Source organism: Durio zibethinus, chromosome 2, assembly GCF_047325235.1.
Source record: "Durio zibethinus cultivar Kanyao isolate XHJ-2024 chromosome 2, ASM4732523v1, whole genome shotgun sequence".
NCBI lineage: Eukaryota > Viridiplantae > Streptophyta > Magnoliopsida > Malvales > Malvaceae > Durio > Durio zibethinus.
In genome coordinates, this window is record NC_143163.1 from 3336104 (window position 1) to 3359914 (window position 23811).

The 23811-nt window shown below is 31.3% G+C and overlaps 3 protein-coding genes across 6 annotated transcripts; 2 read left to right on the forward strand and 1 right to left on the reverse strand.

Annotated features, from left to right (window-relative positions):
- Positions 1 to 870: 870 nt before the first annotated feature.
- On the reverse strand, positions 871 to 5353 carry LOC111308852 (uncharacterized). Its single transcript, XM_022907507.2, has 4 exons — positions 5233 to 5353; positions 2969 to 4456; positions 2767 to 2792; positions 871 to 2226 (listed from the first exon to the last, which is right to left on the reverse strand). The coding sequence occupies exons 2-4, from the start codon at positions 4392 to 4394 to the stop codon at positions 1483 to 1485; spliced, it is 2196 nt and encodes a 731-aa protein (XP_022763242.2). The 5' UTR covers positions 4395 to 4456; positions 5233 to 5353; the 3' UTR covers positions 871 to 1482.
- Positions 5354 to 14409: 9056 nt separating this feature from the next.
- Positions 14410 to 17507, forward strand: LOC111308854 (protein RER1A-like). The gene is made up of 4 exons (XM_022907512.2): positions 14410 to 14692; positions 15310 to 15678; positions 16717 to 16897; positions 17054 to 17507. The coding sequence occupies exons 2-4, from the start codon at positions 15329 to 15331 to the stop codon at positions 17105 to 17107; spliced, it is 585 nt and encodes a 194-aa protein (XP_022763247.2). The 5' UTR covers positions 14410 to 14692; positions 15310 to 15328; the 3' UTR covers positions 17108 to 17507.
- Positions 17508 to 17545: 38 nt separating this feature from the next.
- LOC111308853 (adoMet-dependent rRNA methyltransferase spb1-like) lies at positions 17546 to 22985 on the forward strand. Of its 4 annotated transcripts, XM_089746160.1 has the most exons (11): positions 17546 to 17744; positions 17868 to 18425; positions 18529 to 18687; positions 18787 to 18833; positions 19145 to 19301; positions 19386 to 19447; positions 19699 to 19888; positions 20212 to 20301; positions 20829 to 20971; positions 21072 to 21189; positions 21692 to 22985. In XM_089746160.1, exons 2-11 carry the CDS (start codon positions 17904 to 17906, stop codon positions 22751 to 22753), a joined length of 2550 nt encoding a protein of 849 aa, XP_089602286.1. In that variant the 5' UTR covers positions 17546 to 17744; positions 17868 to 17903; the 3' UTR covers positions 22754 to 22985. The 4 variants fall into 4 exon arrangements, with proteins under 4 accessions (XP_089602286.1, XP_022763244.2, XP_022763245.2 ...); XM_022907509.2 differs by lacking the exon at positions 17546 to 17744 and having other exon boundaries at positions 17829 to 18425; XM_022907510.2 differs by lacking the exons at positions 17546 to 17744; positions 20212 to 20301 and having other exon boundaries at positions 17829 to 18425.
- The last annotated feature ends 826 nt before the right edge of the window (positions 22986 to 23811 follow it).

Consider the following 23811-nt stretch of genomic DNA (forward strand, 5'->3'; position numbering starts at 1 on the left):
TATAAATTAAATTAAATTAAATAATATCATATGATCTTATATATAATGTTATAAAGATTAAGATTAAATAATTTATTTATTAGTTAAAATTATTTTTTTTAAATTTATATAATTAAATTATTGATATAATTTTTAAAAATATATAAGATATATAAATTTAATCTCATATATTAAAAATAATCTCTACTTTAAAAAAATTAAATCATCATAAACCAAAATGATAATAATCTTCTTTATAATCTTATTAATTTTTTTAAATATAAATCAAATATAATATAAAATAATTATCATTCCATCTTATTTATAATTTTATACATTAAATATTACCTTTTTTTATTGAATTATATTATTACTAACTTGCGTCATTCATTCTCTCTCTCTCCAAATACGTCATGTTACGAAGAAATGTGAAAAAGCTCATGTCCTACACTCAAGTGTACAATTTTTGCTACTTAAACTTTATTTTGATGAATAATAAGATTAATTACAACAATAAAAATCATTGTAATTATAATTTAAAAAAATATTATAATTACGATTAAAAATAATTTTTTTTAACAAAAAATTTATATTAAATAAATCTCAAAATTTAAATTTAAATTCAACCGATAACACATGCTTTCAATCTCATTGCACCTAAATTACGGTGGAATCCAAATGGTAGCCAATCTTTTTTGTTTTTTTAAATCAAGAAAGAGTTAAGTAGAAAGCAATAAACCATGGGTGGAGGTTGCAGTGAGTAATTCTTAGCTGAAAAACAAACTGCCCTAACCTTTGGATTTATAATATGGCTCGACAATTCCTACTTGTCAATGTGTTGCATGATTCAACAGCTCTCTCAAAACCTCCATTTACAGCCGAAGAAATTAGTGAAAGAAAAATAAGGTCCAGATGTTATGTGTTGCCATCATGATATATTACCAAAATAGTAATCGTATTGTTCCAAGGCTAGCTGTAAATTACAAAAGCGCGGAAACCACTTAAATGCAAACTTAATAATAACATACCCGATTCATTATTACAAAATTTACTCCCATTCACTTATGAAGATTCACAGCCTCGTCTCTTATTTCCTTGCTTATCATTTCTTCAGTCCATTGGTCTTTTACTTCAAGTAATTTTTGGAGGACCAAAACAGGAAATATCATGTAGAGTTCTTCAAACTTACAAGATAAAATGATAGCCGTTGAGTAATTCAAGACAAAAGGCCTCTGTAAGATTCTTCCATAAATAACCCAGCTAGAAAAACTTTTCCCTTTGATGTAAAGGTGGCATGAAATGTATGCAGGAAGGGAAACATAACTAGGGAGCATTCTGACTTCACATTCCTGTCAAAGATCTTATAGATATGTAATATGGATGGGGCAAGCATTTCTTCCTCTCAGCAACAAATGACACCACCAACACTACTAGCATCACCTAATAGGTCAATTTGCTTTTCCCACCATGAATAGTTTTTAGCTAGAATTACCTCAAAATCCTTCACGCGTTCCAAAAAATCAAAGACCCCCTTCTTCTAAACGCACAAGGGTGAAAACTGTTAATGGCCTTCCCCACCAGAGCCATAGCTGCAATGCTCGGAAACTGCTTCTTTTGGAGTTCATCCAATGTTGCCTTTGAGCTCTGTGATTCACATAGCACCATAACATCAGGCTTCTTCTTTGGAGACGCAGCTCTTTGACGACACCATCTGTAAATCCAAGAACGTGAAAGAGATATTTCTTGACTTTTCCTCACTGAATCAGTGGAAGTGGAGTCACCTTTCTTTAATATCACTGCAGTTTGATCGAGTGTCAGTTGTGGTCTCGCATGGCTTCTAACTAATGTGGGCTCTGAACTAGTTTTGCTGCTGTTGTTAGCCTTTACACGGGATGAAACTTCTCCAATTTTAGAGCTCTTAGTACCATGAGCAAGAGGATCTGAAGTGCTCAACTTGAGACGTTTAACCCATCTGCCGCTTGCCTCTGGCCACAGAGGATCATCTGGACAAGCATTGGTATTGGAATTTGAAGGCTGCTCAGCATGGCAAAGGAGATGCTGTGCATCTAAACTCTGGGTTCTTGAGGTGCTTGTCCCTTCATCATCTATCGAGTTTGCCACAGCTGGAAGTGCAGGAAGCCCTTCATTCATATCAGGTAATTCAGTTTTGGCCATTTGGTTCCCAGCTTCTTCTCCAGTAGCATTCTCAGTTTCAGATAATGATGAATTATGAATTCCCTTGATGTTCTGCAAAATTAACAAGAAACTTAACAAGTAGTTATGTCTAATTTTAAAAGCTCAATTAGAAAGATTTAGACTATTCGTACAGAAAGAGATATAATTTCGGTATGCTATGCTCCTAGGATCCAATGAAGCTTGGAACCAATGGCTGAATGATACTTGATACAGCAATCTGTAAACTTAGAATGTAACAAATTTTCTGCCATTGAAAATGGTTCTTAAGGTAATTTTTTATTTATCTAGCAGGACAGTACACGCCCAAATTACTTTGATAAGGACCAATGAACACATGTAACCTCCACCTACCTATGCCTCACTTGCATCAGTCGATAATGACCAAACTAAAACAGTAATCTTCAAGAAAACAATCTATAATATATATATATATATATATATATATATATATATAGAATATCAAGAACATGTTGCTCAAAAACAATTGGGTCTAACCAAACAAGTAATCATCGAAAAACTACCATTACCTTAAAGCTACTCCTGATCTGATTAAATGTTTTACATAGTAAAAGAGAAAATGGCAAGAATTACCTGATCTGGTGGACATAAAGCCACACCTGCAACATAAGTAAACCTATTAAAATATGCATAGAATACTGAAAGACTAAGTAAATATAACATTAACTGAGTTAGCAGATATTTCTATGCCTAACTTTCTAATCAGTCTGATGTGAGACTTTATAATATACAGTTCCATTCACTTCATGATTACAGAGGTAACATGAATACGTACTTGAAAGATGGCTCTTCTGGAAAACATCCAATTCCATAGCATCAGTTTCAACTGATGATTCATTCTTCAAACAAACAATAGAAGTTCTGATGTCTCCCACATTTTCTTTTCCTTCAGTATCTGTGGAGCTCTCCAGAGGCTGCAGTTTCACTCCTTGCTGACCACGGAAACTGAAACTGGGAGCTAAGCTCAGGAACTCATTGAACATATTTCCCTTCAATTTGGGGGAGACTATGGCATCTCTGAACGCTTGTCCTCCTTCAGTTAAGTTAACACCAGTCTTCTTTGCAATAAAAAATTGGTGAGTTGTCTGAGAAAACTTGGAAGGACCTCGGGGTAATTCTTCCACAGAACCTATAGTAGTACATATTCTCATAGTCTTGACATCATGAAAAGAACGAGGTATTCTTGGCACCAAGAAATGTTCATCGTATGCTTTTCCTGATTTTATCGCCTCAGGACAGCCCAAGCTTGGAAGCAATCCAATACTATAATTATTTTCCACCTTCTGACTCTGTTTATTCTGACTATTATTTCTTGACTGATCATGAAGTAATAGAGGTGCATCATTCTCCGTAGAGAATGAACTCCCCAGTTTTCTGGGCTTGGAAATGGCATCTGCTTTCTTCTCATGGACCCAAAAGGTAGAATAGCTGCAAAATTTATCATCCGTGAAGTGTTCTTTGGATGCTACAACAGGGCTTGATTGATCAATGTTTTCACGTTGACACGTGAAGGATTGCGTTGGAGCCACTCCACTATTCACTACATATGGTACAATTTTAGAACGTGACCCGACATCATCCTGAAAAGATGCTGAAACAGCTAAGCTGTTTTCTTCAAGAAATTTATGAGATTTCACCAGCTGCTCAGGAACACGTGAAATGCCTTCAGGAAATTTACATTCTCTAGAAGGACATTCCATTTCAGGATAAGCCCACTCACTTGTACCCATAGTAATAGAGTTATGGCCTTCATTGAGATCGATTTGATACTTTACTGCCTCACCATTGGACCACGTACCTGCGTTATTCTGTGAAAACGTAGCACTCTCCGTATTCCCTGAATTGGTGAACATTGGAAGGGGCTGTCCATCTAAAATTTCTTTCTCCAACATCATTGAACCCGTTTTCAGACTCTTCTTCATGGTGTCAATTGTTCTGGCTTCGGAAACTTCTCTAAATCCTTGAGAATATCTCGAAATAGTGGTTGCCATTTCAGGCTCAGAAAGCAAAGGATGCTTCTTAGAATCGTCATGATCATCTTTTTTTTGTCCAAGACAGTGCTGTGAATGATTGTGAACCTCAGTGGATGGTTTATGCCTTTTATGCTTCCAATGATCCATCCAAGCGGCTTGGTAATGATTTATAGATTGCCTAGTTGTTCCATCACTATCAGGTTCTGATTTTGCAACACGATCAGACATCAGATGATCCAATTCTATTTTAATTTGAGATGAATCCGTCTTAAAGGCTCATTGTACCTTACCTGAAAATGCAATTCAGCTAACACTATCAGACATAACATCTATGAGGTTTCAAAACAAAATTACAAAAAAGATTGAAATAAAAACAATCAAAATCTAGTGCTCATAAGGCCAGTATATATAGTCTATGGGAAATTAAGGGTCATACAACATATGCATAACCAATTATTTGCACACATCCTACAGTCCTTTCTCCATGGACTAACTTGAAAGAGTAGCTCAAGATGATTTGATTTCTGATGGTTTAACATTAGCAATAGCATTGCTCCTGTTCTTGATAGATATTCTCAGTAAGCCAGTAATGAAAAACAAAATGGGATCCTCAGGTATGTGTCTGATTACTCAGTTCATCCCATCAAGCTGAGATCCTCAGAAGCATGAATTAGAAACCTTAAGGTTGAAGCAGCCAAATTTTTTCTTTAATTTTGGTTACATGAGGACAACACTTCAACATAAAGAACAAGAAAATAGAACAAAAAAGACCACTTACCAACCCTTTAATTCTCCTTTTACCACTACCAATAAAACGAACTCTATTGTTCAGTCAGCAACATTAGAATCATAATTCATAAACTTTTCAAACAGAGAAGGAGAAAAACTTGAAACAAAAGAACTAAATCAAGTAACCAAGCTCCAAGCTTAGATCAAACAACAATAGAACGAGCTGAAAATTCATACACATACAAGCATACTAAAAATAAGCAGTTTTAAAGAAAGTAAGAAATGGGTAATTGTTAAAAACACAATCAAAATTAACTTCAACCTTGTAAAGACTCACCTCAATACTGAAAGTAAAAGAGAAAGAAGAATCAGAGATAGTGAAAAAGAAAGAAGACCAAGCAAAAGAGCAACAGTGAAACACAGCTCCAGGAAGAAGATGAGATCACAAATCAAGATATAAAATAAAATGAAAACTTAATTGTTTGGTTAAATAGGGGAAATAAAATACGAATTTGTGGACAGGGAAAGAGAGATACAGGAAGAAACAGAGAGAAAGTGAAGAAGGAAAAAGAAAGAATCTTCAAAAGTCGACGAGCCACATTTATATCTCTTCAGAGTCGAGCCGACGAAATTTGGGAGCTGAAATTAACACGGGTCCCACTTACTTGCACTTTTCCAATTGGTCCTTCCCTTTTTTTTTATTTTTTTCTTTGACTTTGTTGGACTTTTTTTTTTTTATTATTTGTAAGATTATTGTATTCCTGTTCAGGAGTCGCAAAATTATCTTCTAATTGATTTTTTTTTAATTTAATGAAAAATAATAACATGAGCAATTTTTAAAATAAATTGAATTTCATGTGATTGATTAAATTAGTTAAGATTTATTTTTTTTAATAAAAAAATTAGATTTAAATTTTATCAATAATCATTTATTATGATCATTTCGAATGTACGATTTATAATCGCATGTCTTAAATTATCATATATAACATATCTTATTCTGACTTAAAAATTTAAATAATTTATCTACTCCAAATTTTTTACTACCAAAAAAATAGATTGAATTTCTTTTCTTCCTTATTAACTAATAAATTTTAATTTTAAAAAGTGAAAATTTTTATTATTTTATTTAAAAATGAATAATGTATTTTTCATTAAATTTATTATTTATTTAATTTATTTAATTTATTTTTTAATTAATTTTGATTTTTTATTTGATTTAAAATCATTAATATTTCATATAAAATTTTAATTAAAAATAAATTATTCGTTCTTAAATAAAATAGTAAAAACTTTTACTTTTTTAAATAGTAAAAAGATATTTCTCAAAAAAATATTCAAATATAAATTTTATTTTCATCATTCCAAAATTTATTAAACAATGCAAACAAGTTATGGATAATTTTTTTTTCTCTCTTTTCACTAAAAAAACTTACAATACTATTAAAATTTATATTTATTAAAAAATGTAGTATAAATTTTAAGAAAAGCTTATTTTATTCACATATTTTTTTTAGTGAGATTAACAAGTAGTTGGTTCAATCGATTAAATTCATTTTTTCAATGAAAAGGTCTTTGATTCGAGTACTATCCGTGGCCACTGATTAAGGTCATCTCAAATGCATGATCTTCAGCTACTTATCTTAGATTGTTAGATACGACATATCTTACTTTGACTTAAGAGACTAAATAATTTATCTACTTTCAAAAATTTCTTACCAAAAAAAATATTTTTTAGTGAGATTTCACAAATCTGATAAACAAAAATGGTAACAAAATGACAGTAATTAAATACGATTAATCAATTATCAAAATTATTTTTATTTTGGAAAAAGTTTAGTTACTTAAATAACCCTGTTTTTAGATAAATAAAAAAATTAATTTAAATTAACTCGTAATTACTGTTAGATTGTCTCTTTAATTATTTTTCATCTTGATAGGTAAGTTTTTCAATCTAGCAAATATATGATGTTGTGATTTATCGTAAATACATTAAAACTTGTACTCGATTATAGCATTATAAGTGAATATTAGTGTTATCAATAGTTTTTGCAAGTGAAACTTTAGAGTGCTAGAATGATAAATGATGGATGGACGGATGCAACTCTTGTCATTCAATTGGATTCACATCGTTTTCACATTTTAGTCGAGGATTGTTGTTAATATAAAGAAGAATGATGGATGGTACTACAAATTCATTATAGATTGCGAGAAAAAATCGGTGTGTTAGAATTGTTGATTTGCCTATAAAACTAGTGTATGGTACAAATTTAAGAGTTATTACACTGCTAAAATCTAATGATGGTAACGGGTCGGGTGGGAATGAATTTTTGTTCTCTTCAAACTCGATCTAACTTGATAAATTTAACTCGATCTAACTTGATAAATTTTTTATTATTTTTATATTTGAATTCGATTCGATTTAACTCAAAATTAATAAAATATTATTTTTTAAAATATAAAATATTTATTTTTAATATAAATATACAATTAAAATAAAATAATTAAAAAAATAAAATATATATATATATATTGGGTCGGGTAAGATTAGATTTGTCTAAAACTCGACCCCGATCCGATCTTGATTTTTTTTTTCCACCCTATCTGATCCGACCTGATATCTAATTTTCAAAAAAAAAAAACCTAAGAGATCGGGTCGGATCGAAACCCATCAATTTTGGATTTTTTTGCCTTCTATACTAAAATCTCTAATTTGTATCTTTAGTTTTTTTTTTTTTTTTATGAGATGAAATGTTTTAAGGATTTAATTTCATTTTAGATTTTTTAGTACCAAATATATATATTGATGTTAATTCATTTTTTTTGTTATTTTTTAAAATTTAATGACATTTAACAAATGAATGAAACTTTTTATTGAAATTTATACTTTTATTTTTTTTTTACGAGTAAAAACTTTCTTGGCTCTTACGAATTTTGGATGGATGACATTATAGGTATTTGTATTGGAGTAATTTTATTTATTTTTTATATATTTATGTGAATCGTTTTTCTATCTAATAAGTAGGAAAAAGGTTAAAATTTTGCATTTTATCAAATTCATATAAATGATAAAAAAAATTTATATAAAGAATGCCTAAAATTATATAATAATTATTACATTCAATATACTATGAAAGATTAGATTTTTTTGTAAATTAATTTAAATTATACATTAAAAACTATTTAAAAATATACACGGGTCTAAATATTGAAATTATATCTATCTTTCTCTTATTAACGATTTTATTATTGAACTTGTAATTTTAAAATTCCAAAATATTATTAATATTACTTTTTAAAAGGTTAATAAAGCAGGAAAATAAATTACAAGTTTAATATCCAATTGATAAAAAAGAAGAGTTCTTTTTTCTTGGCAATCATAGTTTGATCGTTATAATAATAATACACATGTTATAAAATCTTAAATTTACCTAACCAGGAAAAAAAATTCTACAAAAAACCTAAAGACACCTCCAACTGTATATTACAAAAAAAAAAAAAAAAAGAGTTCAATAATACTTAAACTTTTCATATACAAATGTTACTTTGATTATAGTTTTTTATAATGTGGGTTTTCTATTAAAGAAAGAGGAAAACCATTCCATTAGTATATTGACAAAGCTTAAATGAAGATACCAAGTTATTTAAGTGAAATTTGTAAATTTTTTATAAAAATAATTTAATAAAAAATTTAAATCAATAAATTATTATAATTTTATATGAAGATTAATAATATGTAAAAAAATTAAAAAAATATATTATTTATAGTTTAAAATTTTGTTAACATTTTTATTAAAAATATTTATCTAAAAATATATAAATTTTTTTAAAATTTTTAAATTTTATATATTTAATATATATAATAAAAATTCTAATTTATTTATTTTAATTTTAATTTTAATTTTAATTTAATTATTTTTAATATAAAATTTTACTAACTTTACTTAAAAAATTTTCCTCCAAATTTTTTTTCTTATATCTATCCAACCAAAATAATCTTTGGATCGGGCTCTCCATAATCCAAATCCATTTAAATTTTTGTTCTCTTGCCCTTTCCCTAACAATAAAAGAAATGAAATGAAAAAAAAAAAAAAAAAAAACCGCTGGTCATGACTCGTGAGTCAAGGTGCACCTAAGCTGGCAAGGTTGAACGGAAACGGAAAGAGCATGGTGCAACCGGGCAAGGCAGGCAGGCGACTGTGGTTGAGCTCGGCTGGATGGATGAAGAGTTGAGCCGAGCCTTTCATTTCAAATGATCAGCACATGGTGGACGGCTGAACTGTAACGCAACCTATCCCAAGACCAAGCAAATGAAGATTTGGCTATCCTTCGTCCACGTCATCATATGACAACTCCACTCATCCCAATCTCTGTTTCTTAAAAAATGCTAAGTGCTTAATCACAGTGTGAGTAAATCGTAAATAAAATTAGATTCATCTCCTTTTCCACAAAATCAGTCACCCTCAATCAATCAATTAAAGTAAGACCATTATCTTCTTCCACCTATCCATTAAAGTTTAGGCTAGCCAAACATTAATAATGTTTATGTCATGACCAAATTCGATCCGTAATGATACTTTTATTCTGTAAACAGAAAAATAAATTATTTGAATTAAGATTTAAATTATATATATTAAATAATATTTTTTAAAAATAATTATATAAATTAATTAAAGTAATTTTTAAATTCATTTAATAATAGTTATATGTATCTTTTTATTTAAATAAATTAAATTTATTAACAAGAGATTAACTCAATTCTCTTAACTTTTTTTATTATAATATATTTAAATTTAAATTTATTATTCGTATTGAGAGAGTAAATGACATTCCCTCAATAAATTAAATCCCCTTTTTCAATTTCACAATTTTATCGATATCAATTTGATATGGTTATGTTAATATTTGATAGTTTAATTGTTGAACTCAAATATCACATCCGTATAATTTTATTTTAACAATTATTATATGTTATTTAAATGATAAGATTTAATGTTTAAATTCTTTAATCATTTAGATTTTTTTCATATGTATGGAAGAGAAAAAAAAAAGATGGATTTTAGGTAAATATAGATTATTTTTTAAAACTCGAATTTAAGTAAATAAAACTCACATAAAAATTTAGACCTTCACCAAATTGGTGAGATATATAACCTAATAGCATTATTTTAAAATAAGCAAAAAAAGGGAAAAAGGCTCTCGTATTTTTAATTCTATGAAATCTTATCTAATATAAAAGACTTGATAATTTGGTTATCCTCAAAATTTTTTTATAGTATGATTTATTTAAATGAATGATGAAATTAATTTTGATTAGAATGATACTAATGATGTTAACAAAATTATGTATTAGAATAATAAAATAAAAATAAATGATGCAATATATATTTGAACACAAATTCAACAATAATAATGAAATTAGATATGATGATTATTATTAAATTAATGATAATTAATTATCATTTTTAAAAATAAAACAGTCGAGTGCTTGATAAAAACAATCAATTAGCATAATTAAAAAATATATTTTATTTTAATTTTACAATAATAATCCAATACCTTAGATAAAGAAATCAATTATTCCAAGTTCTAGTGAATAATTGTACTTTTTTCCTATAATTAGAGACTGAAAGAACAATTAGATTAAAATTCCGCAACTATGTTGATACAATTGAGAAAAAAAAAGAAAGACTTGGATTCATCGCATCCTGTTTAGAGCATCTCTGTTCCAAAATTTTTATTTGATTGTAAATCAGGAATTACCTGACTAATCACACCTTGACAATTAACCAAATCCCACCTACCGCGTTCGGTACGTAAAGAATACAGCACAAAACAAGCCCGCAAAAAGTCAAAATTTTGTTTCATTGTTACATTATATCTACAAATTTATTTGGAATTATAAAAATAAAAAAAATCTTATCAAAATTACCAAAAACAAAAACATGGGAGTAGGGAGGGCGAATGGGTTTCGCTTATATCCGATCCTATAAAGTTAATTTTTTTTTTTAATTTAAGTTTCGTGTTGGATTAAATAAAGTTGAAAAACAATCAGGTTGAATTCGAATTTACCTAAAATTCAACCTGATATTATATATAAAAAAATTTTTTAATTAATTATTTAATTATATATTTATATAATAATATTTTTAAATATTTATATTTAAAAAATAATATTTTAAATTAAAAAAATAATAATTTATTAATTTCGAGTCAGGTTGGATCGAATATGATTTACATAATATCGAGATCGGGTCGGATTTAAGTATGAAAAAAAAAAAAATTTCAAATAAGATTGGATTCGAATTTAATAAAGCATAAAAATCAAGTCGAGACGAGCAAAATCTATCCCGAACTCGACCCGATGTTAATCCTAAATGAGAGACACCGCGGCATATTCTTTCCAATTTCACCAGCATCGTTACTGTTCAAGCGGCGTCACCGTCGGTAAAACAAAAAATTAAGAACAATAAAAGTAAAAAAAAAAAAAGTGACAATATCTATAAAAATTAAAAGAAAAACCATCTGGCTTTCTCCAAATAGATACGCTTGTTTTTTCGCTTTTTATTCTCAAACAAGAAGAACAATTTCCAGAGTCCAAAGCTTAACAACAAAGAGTCCTTTGAGGTTCGAATTGTCGGGCTGACCCAAAATTGAAGAATTATAACATGCATAGTGTTGATATCGTATTTAGATTCAGACCGGTCCATAAATTCTTTTTTTTTTTTTTTTTGAAATTTATAGACCAAAACAAGAGTAAACATATTCCTTTGTATACATACGGTAAAAATGATAACAAGTTAATAATAGCTATGTTGTTTTATTCAAGTAAGTTACCTTCGTTGGTGAGGAGTTGGTTCAATTGGCCGAGCTAGCTCTCTCGCTATAAAATGTTTGGGTTAGAATCTTGTTAGTGCCTCTCGTTGGTGCTAATCTTGAACATGGACAAAAATGTTTTCCAGGTGCACATCTTGTCATTATCTGGCAGATGGAACAACTCTCCTTCCCGTATTTTTCACACACAAAAAGTGTTAAATTCGAATCTTCTATCTCTAAAATTGAAAAAAAAAAAAAAAGAAAATACAAATACTTTATTCCACTTTTGGTCCAATCATTGTTAGGCTGCAAAGTGCATAACGGATAAAAATAGCTTCCATATCTAAGCTTGTAGTGACCAGGAGGCCCATTAAAATCTATGAATCCATTTGGGTCAGAGGGGTCCGCCCCATTGGTCATATTACCGAGTCAAATTTGGATTGCTTTTGAAAAGGCTACTCAAGATTACTAATTCGTGCCAAGCCAGACGACTCCAACGACGTTATGTCATTTAGTAGCAGAACTGGGTGAACCAGCCCATCACAAACTGGTCGGCCTCGACTCGAGATGATTCTGACAATGCTGGAGACTTTTAATTGTCAAATACAAATATCCAACCCCCTAGAATTTTAACCTAACAAGTAATTTATTCTTTAAATGATAAGAATTAATGTTTAAATTCCCTATCCATTTAGATTTTTTTTTCCATAAATATCGAAAAGGAAACAGTTTATAATTTTTTTAACTTGAATTTAGATCTTCACCAAATTAGTAAAATGTTTAATCTTGTAACGATATTATAATAGGCCAATATATATATATATATATTGAATAAATTATATTTTATTTATTCAAAAGAATCAATAAAATTATTACAGTACAAACATTTCATATATACAATCAAATTATATTCTAATTATTATGTAATATAATTTTATTTATATTATAAGCATCACACAAAAATTTGTTGACTAAGTCAGCAATAATCGAATGTAATTTATATAATCGAATCATAACAACTTCTTTAATCAGTTCATACACTTGTTTTTTTTTATTTTTTCTTTGTTATTGAATAATCTATGATTCATTTCTTTATATATATAGTATATATGAATATTCCAAACAATTCGCAATACTATTAATATTAGTGCATTGTCTTTTATCTTTGTCACTGCTGTTTCAATTCTTCAATCCACTTCTCAACTACTCTATCAATCTTGCATAATTGTGATACCCTTTTTTCACACCATTTTTGCATATTCACAACCAAAAAATAGGTGGTCCTTCAATTCCTTCTCATGTTGAGATAGGCAACACTTTTCATTCACCTCCACTTTTCAATTCCTTAATTTATCCTGTGTTGAAAGCTTATTTAATATAATCATCTATGCAATCATTGAGTGTTTCGGGATATAAAATTGAAATTAGATTAATCCATGCTACTTAACATTCTTTTGCTTAGATCTTATCTCATTTTAAATCGCTGCAATAGAATAATCATTGCTAGGAATATACCACACCTCAATATTATTTTCCTGTTTTATGAATTAATATGCAGTAATTTGGAGTTGAAATACATATATATATATTATTCATATTTAATTTTATGAGTATTTTATCAACTATCAAAAGACTTGCAATTTGGTTTTTACTATATTGAGTATCTCTTTTCCTCCAATTTTATTTGGTTGTAAATCAATTCAATTACTTGTCTAGAATATGTTTTATGGTTCTAAATATTGGCTTGAATTGCTGATCCATTTCTAAACAAAAGTTTGGGAGTTTGAATATGAGTTGACTTGAAAATAAAAATATTTTTATTTAAATTTAATTATAAACTATATAAAATATTAATATAAAAATAAAATTTTAAATAATAATTAGTTTTTTCGAGACTTACGAGTGAGGAACCTTAAACAAAAAATTTCAAAACTTAATTGAACCTAATCTGATTAGAGATGTTAATTTTATACATATTTGATAAAAAAATTAATTTTTTATTTGAATAAAAATGATAATGAATATTACATTATAGGTATAGAGATGTAAATGAATATAATTTTAAAATTTCATTAAGTATAAAGATATAAACAATAATATAGTACTCGTTTGGTATCCATACCTTATATATATTTATATATATTTAATAAATAAAATTTTTATTAAATAATATAAATTATTATATTAAATTAATTAAAATTAATATATTTTTATCAAAAAATTAATATATATTTATAAAAAATGATCTAACTATACAAAATAAAAATAAGAAAACTAAAAAAGTAAATTTTTATTTTAATTTTAAAAAAAGTATAGATACAAAGATTACCTATACATATTAAATATCTATAAAAATGAAAATAAAAATAAATTTAAAAATTTCATTAAACATAAATATAAAAATAAAAAATATTCTACCATTTTCGTACTTTACCCATTCCCATCCTTAAATCTGATTCAATCGACCCGGAATAAGTCTACTTGTCTGATCACATCTGGACAATTAACCAAGTCCAGTCAACCCCTTTTCAGCACACAAAAAATACAATACAAAAGTATAAAAAAAACCCGAAAAACTCTAGCAAGCTGTCAAATTTATTTAATTACTTATTATATTTACAAATTTATTGGAATTAGAAAAATAAACAAATCTTATTAAAATTACCAAAAACATGGCAAAGACCGCGGTATCGATAAAGCTAAACTTTCATAAAAAGCATATTCTTTCCGATTTGAACTTTCAACAACGCCGTTTTGTCAATTAGTGTTCAAGCCGCGTCACAGTCGGTAAAAACAAAAGAAACCCGAATTTCCCATCAACGGTCAGAAAAAAAATAAGAAGGTGAAAATATCTATAAAGACGAAAAGGAAAATACCCATCTGGCCATCACCCAATCGATCTGCCCGTTTTTCGCTTCGGATTCTCAGGAAGGAAAACGATTTCTTAGAGTCCAAAGCTTAACAACGGAGAGTCCTTTGAGGTCAGCCTCTTTTTCAACTTTTTTATCTGTCTTTTAAAGCATTTTTTTTTTTTAAGTTTTGTGTTGGTTGTTATTTTTAAGGATTTAAATTAACTTTTTCATGTTAATGTTAGATTCTTTATTTTTTCATCGATTTTATGCTATGTAAATCTAGGGTTTTGGTTGTTCGGGATTTGGGTTTTTCAAAGCTTAGTTCTTTTTACGAACTCTAGGTTATTGTTTGGTTGGTGAGATAGATGAGAGAAAGTTTTGGGATCTCATGTTCTTTGGGTATCTTTTGGTTTTTTGTGATGGTTGATTATTTGTTGCGTTTAGTTGGTGGGTTTTGTTTTTATCTTGTTCCAATATTCTGGAAATGATATTTTTTGTGCATTTTCTTGGTAAACAAACAGTTCATTAGGGTTTTCTCTGCATTGGATAATGACTTGCAATTTTGCTTTGTATTTTGTTGCACATGGCCATACACGGTGATATCTGATGATTTACTGCTAGTAGTAAATCGATGGAGTTTTTAATTAAGTATCGAGTTTATAAGTATTTACTTATAAGTATAATATTTTTGAAAACTTAATAAATCTTTGTGCTTAAGTTGATTGGATTCTGTTTTTGTAATGTAGGATTTGAAGCTAATATTGAATGGAGGGAATTGGGGGGGACGGTGCATCAGTTGCATCTCCTTTGCCTCAATGGGGCCACGATGCTTGGAGGATGTATCGGTATTATCTGGATAAGACTACTCCTCATACAGCATATAGGTGGATTGGAACCATTGTTATAGCAGCTATCTACTGTTTGCGTGTCTATTATGTTCAAGGGTTTTACATAGTTTCATATGGCCTTGGGATCTACCTGCTGAATTTGCTTATTGGATTTTTGTCTCCTCTGGTTGATCCTGAACTTGAAGTTTCGGATGGGCCTTTATTGCCAACAAAAGGTTCAGATGAATTCAAGCCGTTTATTCGTAGGCTACCTGAATTTAAGTTCTGGTAATACAAAATTTGTCTTTGGCTTCTTTTCTTTAATGATACTTTATGTGTTACTAAAACAATTTATTGTTGGTGTTTGTTCCTTTTTGTGTTATGTGCCAAAGTCTTTTGTCATTTGGTTATTAAGGGAAACAATCTTCTTAAGGTTTATTGACCTATTTATTCAAAGTCAAAAACACTGATTTTTGGGATGGATGGAAACTTGCCCTTTATTATTTACTAAAAAAGAAAAGATAGCTGCAATCAATAGATGCCCATGTGTTGGTGTGATCTTTGATGCCTTCTCGTCATTGATGAAGCTTGGGGAACACCAGAGCTTGATTTGATATATTAACTTAAAGATGGCTTACTTTATTGTGGTGTGATGATAGTATCTTGCATTTAATTGAAATTAAGGTCTAATTTTTTGTTGTTTGATGTTTGACTTTTTAAATCTCTTGATAGAGTAAAAATATTTATAAAGAAAGCTTTGGTGTGTAGCTTTCATTCCTGTCTTAACTAATTGCAGTATAAGATAGCATAAAAATTTCTTGGACATAAAAATATTTCTAAGATTGAGACTTTGTCATTCTACCTAGTGTGTTTAGCATACTTGCTGTATTAGAGTACAACAATTCAACCATGATTGTCTGTAGCAATCTTGCATTATAAGCACAAGCGATAACCAGCAGGAATGGTGCTCTACTTGAAGTTTCTGATTCTGGAAATTTAGGAGAATATGCTCGAAAGAATTTGCTCTTATCTGTCAATTTCATTAGCCATTACATTGTCATTGTCAATCACTCAATCTTATGCATTTCACTGTCTCTTCGGAATGTAAAATCCTTTATCTATTTATTTATTTTCCAAAGAATTACGGCTTAGAAAAGTGTTTCTGTTTATAGAATAGAAATGTGATATTAGTTGTGAGTGGACTTATGTTATGATTGACAATAGTCAACAAATTTCTCTACCATTTGGACCTTTTGCTTGAGATCTGTTTGAATTTGTGCTTAATGAATGGGTATTTAAATATGGATTGTTTTATGATTTTTCCAGGTACTCCATGACCAAGGCTTTCTGCATAGCATTTGCCATGACTTTCTTTTCCGTATTTGATGTTCCTGTCTTTTGGCCTATATTGCTTTGTTATTGGATTGTCCTTTTTGCCCTTACAATGAGGCGTCAGATTGCACACATGATCAAATACAAGTATATCCCAATCAACATTGGAAAGCAGGTTAACTTCAGCCTTCAAATGAAAAAATTTATTTCTACTCTTATAATTGCAACTACATCAGCGTCTTTTGCTTGTACTTTTAATTACTAGTGGCAACAGGGAAGTCTATGTTTGTCCACTTGAAAGATAACACTCTTTTTCTTCTCTCTTATACAGAAGTACACCGGTAAGAAAGCTTCTGCAAGTAGCAGTGGCTCCCGTGGGGATTGAAGCTTGGCTGGTTCACAGGGGATGATAATTCTTGATAATTGGTTTTCACCTTTGGAGGAGATGCATTTTTATTGTTATGGATTTTTTAGTAAGTTACTACAAACATAAGTTCAGTTGTCCCTGTGAAGAAGTGCTGACATTCCAGATTTGGAACTTTATTGTTTATACACGTGGTGATGAAGATTTGATCAAAGTTTTTGAGATTATTGACAAGTAATTTGTACAACAAAATATTGTTTCACTCCTGTGCTCTTCTTTGTTTCTAGTAGCTAATTGTTAGCGACAAGACCAAATTTCTTATCAGGAGCCATCACTGGCATATTGTAGGCATGAGTTATCTTTCATTTTGTACTCGATGGGTGCAAGTACAAAACTGCAGTTCTTCCTTGATTGCGTTGCACACTATTTGGATCCTTATTTATTTTTTTTCTCAAACAGTATTCCAAATTCATTGTAAAACTGAAATTCTATTTGAACGGAGAGAAGGCTGTTTTCATCAGCCTAGTGTTAAATATGAAATGCTGGTGCTTGTACGTGTGTTTCCAAGAGGATGGTCTAGAGGCCCAACCCAATTTGAGACTCAGTAATCAGTCTACAGTGTTCATGAAGTTTCTACTTACCAAGGCCCATCCCAATGGTAAAGACCCAATAATTGCAAAAACAAAACCCTAAACTCCAAAGTCAGTTTATTTATTGAGATATTTAAACCCCAAGTCCCCTCACATCCTTTTTTCCTTCCATCTGCTTCTTCTTCGTGTAGCTGCGGTTGGACTTTCCATTCGGTTGAAGTAAGGATATGGGTAAAGTGAAAGGAAAGCATAGGTTAGATAAGTACTACCAACTAGCCAAGGAACATGGCTACCGTTCCAGAGCATCATGGAAGCTAGTCCAACTCGATTCCAAATTCTCCTTCCTAAATTCAGCCCACGCCGTCCTCGACCTCTGCGCCGCCCCTGGCGGTTGGATGCAAGTTGCCGTCCAGCGTGTTCCTGTTGGTAGCCTCGTACTGGGTCTCGACCTTGTTCCGATAGCTCCCATACGAGGTGCCGTCGCTCTCCAGCAAGACATAACCAAACCCGATTGTAAGTCCAAGGTTAAACGAATCATGGAAGAGCATGGAACTATGGCTTTTGATGTGGTTTTGCATGATGGTTCCCCTAATGTTGGTGGAGCCTGGGCTCAGGAGGCAATGAGTCAAAATGCTTTGGTTATTGATTCTGTTAAGCTGGCTACTCAGTTCTTGGCTCCTAAAGGCACCTTTGTTACCAAGGTTTTTAGGTCTCAAGACTACAGTTCTGTTCTCTATTGTCTCAAACAGGTAATTGTTTTCTTCATTCTTTTAAAGATATTGTGATATTATCTCTGTAAAGTTTTGTTTTTCCTTGACATGTGGATTTTGTTTGGTTTGGTTTGGTTTGCAGTTATTTGAGAAGGTTGAGGTGGATAAACCAGCTGCTAGTCGTTCAGCATCAGCTGAGATCTATGTTTTGGGTCTGAGGTATAAAGCCCCTGCAAAGATTGATCCTCGTCTTCTTGATGTCAAGCATCTGTTTCAGGGATCAATAGAGCCACAGAAGAAGGTTTTTATTTTATTTTGTGTTTCAAAATCTCTTAAATAACTGACTTTTCCTTCAATTGTCTATGCTTATTTTGTACTTTCTGCCAAATGCTTGATGTAGGTGATTGATGTACTTAGGGTATCAAAACAAAAGAGACACCGTGATGGGTAAGGTTTCCCTTTATCATAGAGCTATGTTAACTAAATAAAATTAGTTTCCAATACTAAGTCAGATAACAAAGTTACTGCTTGTTCGTAATGATTGAACATGTTAATAGTATGCTCCAGAAAATTAGAAATATTTTGATAAATCGTTTTGAGTCTGTCAGAAAATTTTCACATTGTTATTGTGGATATCATTGCGGGGCGATATATATTGTGCTTTGTTGCTAAGTCAGAAAATTTTCACATTGTTATTGTGGATATCATTGCGGGGCAATATATGTTGTGCTTTGTTGCTGACTACATTCCAATTTCAGTTATGAAGATGGAGAGACAATCTCAAAGAAGGTGTCCACAGGTGCTGACTTCATTTGGTCTGACTCTCCTCTTGAAATCCTTGGTTCAGTTACTTCCATAACCTTTGAGGATCCAGCTTCATTGCCTATTAAGGGTCACAGTTCTACCACAGATGAGGTCATTATTTTTTAGTATTGCTATTGTTTAACTTGCCTTAAATCCTTCTACTTGTGATTACTTACTTTACTGCTGTCTTGACAGGTCAAAGCTCTATGTGATGATTTGCGTGTTTTAGGAAAGCAAGATTTCAAGTACCTTTTGAAGTAAGAAACACATTTCATTTCAAAATCTCCCTTTTGAAATGTTTAAGTCTAAACAATTTGTGGTAATATGAAAATCTGTAAAAGTCAAGCTATAATCAGTGTACTTGATCAAAATATTTTGAGTAGGAGTATGCTCTGAATTGCAATTATTTGTTAGGTGCAAAAATGTTAGATTCGTGAGCATGGATGTGACATGTATTTTGTGGCGCCATTCCCTTGATTTGGTGTTTTCCTGTTTATTTTTCATGTAGGTGGCGGATGCAATTAAGAAAAGCTTTGTCTCCTTCAGAAAAGGCTACTCCTATCACTGCCACAGATGTTGATAAAGGGGATGAGGAGAATGAAGATGATAAATTACTCAATGAAATGGAGGAGCTCACATATGCTATGGAACGTAAGAAGAAAAGAGAAAAGAAGCTTCTTGCAAAAAGACGAGCGAAGGTTTGTTGCGTTGTTAAAAAATCTCTGATCCCTATATTTATGTCTTTGTGCACATTATGACATCATAAAAATCATGAAATGGAATGATTTTTTTTAATAATACGAATGTTTGTGGATGTACATTATAGTAATTGAATGATGCCTTGTTTTCTTTTTGGATTGAGCATTCATCTTATTATAGATTTGGTTTTAATATTTCAGATTCCTATGGTGTTCTGCATCTGTCTTTTCTGTTGGAAATTTTTTGTTCCTTTACTTTAAATTGTAGGATGTTTCCATGCACGCTCATTTAGGTGCTATTTTCTTGACTTACTGTTTTGCAGGATAAATCTAGAAAGGCAACAGGAATGCAAATAGATGCTCTAGAAGATGGTTATACTGATCATGAGTTATTTTCTCTTTCTTCCATCAAGGTTTGCCTTTTATCACAAAGACTTCAAATTAAAGAACTCCAGTGTTTAAACAACAACTAAAACAAAATTGGACTTAAGAATGCAGTTATGTCATTTCAACCTTTGGCATAGTTTGACATGTAACCTTTCAAAGCCCCTTTATTATGGGCTAAACCATGGCATGGTCTGATGTTTAACCTTGTTGGCTAATAATATGCCGTTTCAAACCATAGACAGGTTTTGTTCTTAACATCTTTTGATCTTTTCCCGTTATGTTTTGGTATCTGTCTTTGAACTGAAATGGTTCTTGGGCATGCTTTACTGTGTAAGACTATTTGTCATGAAAAAAATAAAACCTTTCTTCTATTGTTTGGGAAAATGTGAGATTTTTTTGAATGAATTCACCACTGCCCTTCATGTTTTCCACTTAAACTTTTGCTTATAGTAGTCATTGTTTAGTATTTCCTGAAAAATTTGACTTGGGGCCTTCATTTAAGCCTTCTCCTTTTGCTTAAGTTTTATTGATGTTAGTCTGTTACTGCCTTCAGGGTAAGAAAGATCTTGTGGCAATTGATTCCACTGAGTATGATGATGGGAATAGTGACTTAAGGGGTAGTGAAGATGAAGAAAACCAAGAGAAAACTGAAGATGAGCCATCCAGTGATATTGATTCTGATGAAGAACGCAGAAGGTTGATTGCCCTGCTTCTTAGTTATAACTGGGATTGATTTGACCACTATATAGTTTCTAACATTCTCTGTATGTAAATTAATCTTGTAATTTTGTGCTAGATATGATGAACAAATTGAAGAGATTCTTGATCATGCTTATGAACACTATGTGGCCAAAAAGGACGGAAGCACAAAGCAGAGGAAGCGTGCAAAACAAGCCTATTCTGACCAATTGGAGGTATGAAGCTCTTATAGTGGGCGTATTCAGGAACTTGTTGATCTTTCTCGCAACTTTAACTAACCAGAATAATGTGCAATCTTATAGTGTGTGTACTTGAGAACTCAACCTGTTGATCTTTTTCACAACTATAACTAACCAGAATAATATGCAATCTTGTCTTTATTGCTTGAAATTAAGTATTCTTTCACATTTTAAATTAATTCTATATCCCCATGTTTTGTTCAGTTTCTGATTTGCAAGACCTTGTTCCGTGTGCTATTCACAACCTGCTCTGCTTTCCTCTCTCCCCACTCTATGTAATCTGCATTCTTAGGTTGCTCTATCTAGTGCAATCTTTTCTTCCCCTATGCTTCGTCACTTCAGATTCTATTCTTACAATCTCTTCCAATGCTATGATCATTCTTTCTTATTTCTGCGGTTAATACAGAATGGTGATTGGTTGATTTTTAAAGCTGGCAAAGTTATTGATTGGATTGAATTTCCTTTCTTGGCTGTGCAGGGTGGTGATGGTGACAATATCATCCTTTACGATTATGATTCAGAAAAGGACGAGGCTGATCCTGAAGCAAATCCTCTCATGGTACCATTAGATGATGGAGAAGGACCTACTCCGGAGGAGATTACAAAAAGGTGGTTTGGTCAGGATATTTTTGCTGAAGCTGTAGATCAGGGAGATTTGGGGAATTATGACAGTGACGATGAAATGGAGGTTGATAACCAAGAGAAAACGCCACCTGTTCCTGAGGCGGCCAAAGTAAAGAAAACGCAGGATGAAAGAGCTTCTATCCCAGACAAGACCAAAGAAAAGAAGACAAACAATGCTGCAGGCCCTGATTGCACTAAACTTCAGGCGTCAAAGGTAGAGGATGATTTTGAGATTGTCCCTGCTCCAGCTACAGATTCAAGTGATGACTCCTCTTCAGATGACTCAGAGGATGAAGATGTTGATACGAAAGCCGAGATATTGGCTTATGCGAAGAAGATGCTCAGGAAAAAGCAAAGGGAGCAAATTCTCGATGATGCATATAACAAATATATGTTTGATGACGAGGGTTTACCTCAGTGGTTCTTAGAGGAGGAGAGGAGACACTGCCAACCAATTAAGCCTGTTACAAAAGAAGAGATTGCTGCAATGCGAGCACAATTCAAAGAGATCAATGCACGACCTGCTAAGAAAGTCGCAGAGGCAAAGGCTCGAAAGAAGCGGGTAGCAATGAAAAAGCTAGAGAAGGTGCGACAGAAAGCAAACAGTATATCAGATCAAACTGACATCTCTGATCGGTCAAAGAGGAAGCAAATTGAACAACTATACAAGAAGGCTATGCCCAAAAAGCCCCAAAAGGAATATGTGGTTGCAAAGAAGGGCGTACAAGTCAAGGCTGGTAAGGGGAAAGTCCTTGTTGACCGGCGAATGAAAAAGGACGCTAGGGCACGTGGATTGGGTAAACCAGGAAAAGGTGGCTCCAAGAAGGGAAAGAACGGAAAAGTTAGGAAAGGTAAAGGACCTGTCAGGGCTCCAGGGAGGAAGGGAAACAATGGGAAAAAAGGTGGGCATGCATGATTGAACAAGTGAAGGTTTGTTAGATACATTTTTTTTTAATATCAAATTGAAGTTTAACGATAAATACATTTTTAAGGCTGTTTATGTTGTTATTTGTTTTAATTTTTATCCATTTTATGGTGGTTGTTGAGAGATAAAATTATGATTTTTTGAGTATTGATTCAAGGTATAATTGTAACGAATGAGGAGCTGTAAATTTCATACACTGCCGAAAATTTTGCTTTTATCTGTTTCTTCTTGGATCTCAAGAGTATTTTTGTTCTACAATTTTATCCACCACTGGAAGGGTAACCTATTGGCTGCCTGTTCAATTTCCTACATGAATTTCAGATTGCTGGAACCTATTGGCAGTTAAAGTTTAATCTCATATGTTTGTTCTGGCCGCCCGGTTCTTCTCTCTGCCGTCAACCCTTTCCGCTCTTTCGTTTCTTCTTTATTGTTTTTTGTTCTTTTTTTCTTGCCTGGGTTCTTTTGATCCTTGAAGTGCTATTTCAAGGAAAAAGATTTTAAGGATCCTTTTTGTTCTCACTTCTTGCAGTACCTATATATATAGTGGTGATTGTTTAATGATAATTCAATTGCTTCTTGCTCGTCTCTACACAATGTTCTTTGTTTTATAGGAGAGGAATATTTTTAAGTACTTCAACCTTGACTGATCTTATCTCATGAGTCATGACCAAGTGTTTGAAGAAACATGAAAGTCGTTGAATCCAAGGCTCAGCTGGAAATGGGAGCAAAACCTCTCCAAACTCTTTGAAGATGTCACAGTGATCAAGAACGATATATTGGAAGAGATTACCAATCTTCTACTTGAAATGTATCAAGCTCTCTCTAGAAACTACACTGAGTTTTTCTGACAACAACTCCTCTGGCCTTTGTTTATTATTATTATTTTTTATCATTTGTGGTGTCTGTTGTGGAGATTCGTACGTTAACTTTGTTAGATGTTCATTTTAACCGGACGAGTTTGCAGTTTTATTTTACAAAAAAAATTTTAAAATTAAAATTAAAATTTTAATTAATATATTAGAATAAAATTTTAAAATATTTTAATATGA

What these genes read in the sequence shown, in the direction of transcription:
- LOC111308853 (XM_089746160.1), top strand. Translation starts at nt 17,904, where the DNA reads ATGGGTAAAGTGAAAGGAAAGCATAGGTTAGATAAGTACTACCAACTA. An exon ending in CAATAGAGCCACAGAAGAAG is followed by an intron (nt 18,688 to 18,786) that starts GTTTTTATTTTA and finishes TGCTTGATGTAG; the next exon opens with GTGATTGATGTACTTAGGGT. An exon ending in TTGCAAAAAGACGAGCGAAG is followed by an intron (nt 19,889 to 20,211) that starts GTTTGTTGCGTT and finishes ACTGTTTTGCAG; the next exon opens with GATAAATCTAGAAAGGCAAC.
- LOC111308852 (XM_022907507.2), bottom strand. Translation starts at nt 4,394, where the DNA reads ATGTCTGATCGTGTTGCAAAATCAGAACCTGATAGTGATGGAACAACT. An exon ending in CCAGAAGAGCCATCTTTCAA is followed by an intron (nt 2,793 to 2,968) that starts GTACGTATTCAT and finishes CTTATGTTGCAG; the next exon opens with GTGTGGCTTTATGTCCACCA. An exon ending in CTTTATGTCCACCAGATCAG is followed by an intron (nt 2,227 to 2,766) that starts GTAATTCTTGCC and finishes TTAATTTTGCAG; the next exon opens with AACATCAAGGGAATTCATAA.
- LOC111308854 (XM_022907512.2), top strand. Translation starts at nt 15,329, where the DNA reads ATGGAGGGAATTGGGGGGGACGGTGCATCAGTTGCATCTCCTTTGCCT. An exon ending in CTACCTGAATTTAAGTTCTG is followed by an intron (nt 15,679 to 16,716) that starts GTAATACAAAAT and finishes TGATTTTTCCAG; the next exon opens with GTACTCCATGACCAAGGCTT. An exon ending in CAATCAACATTGGAAAGCAG is followed by an intron (nt 16,898 to 17,053) that starts GTTAACTTCAGC and finishes TCTCTTATACAG; the next exon opens with AAGTACACCGGTAAGAAAGC.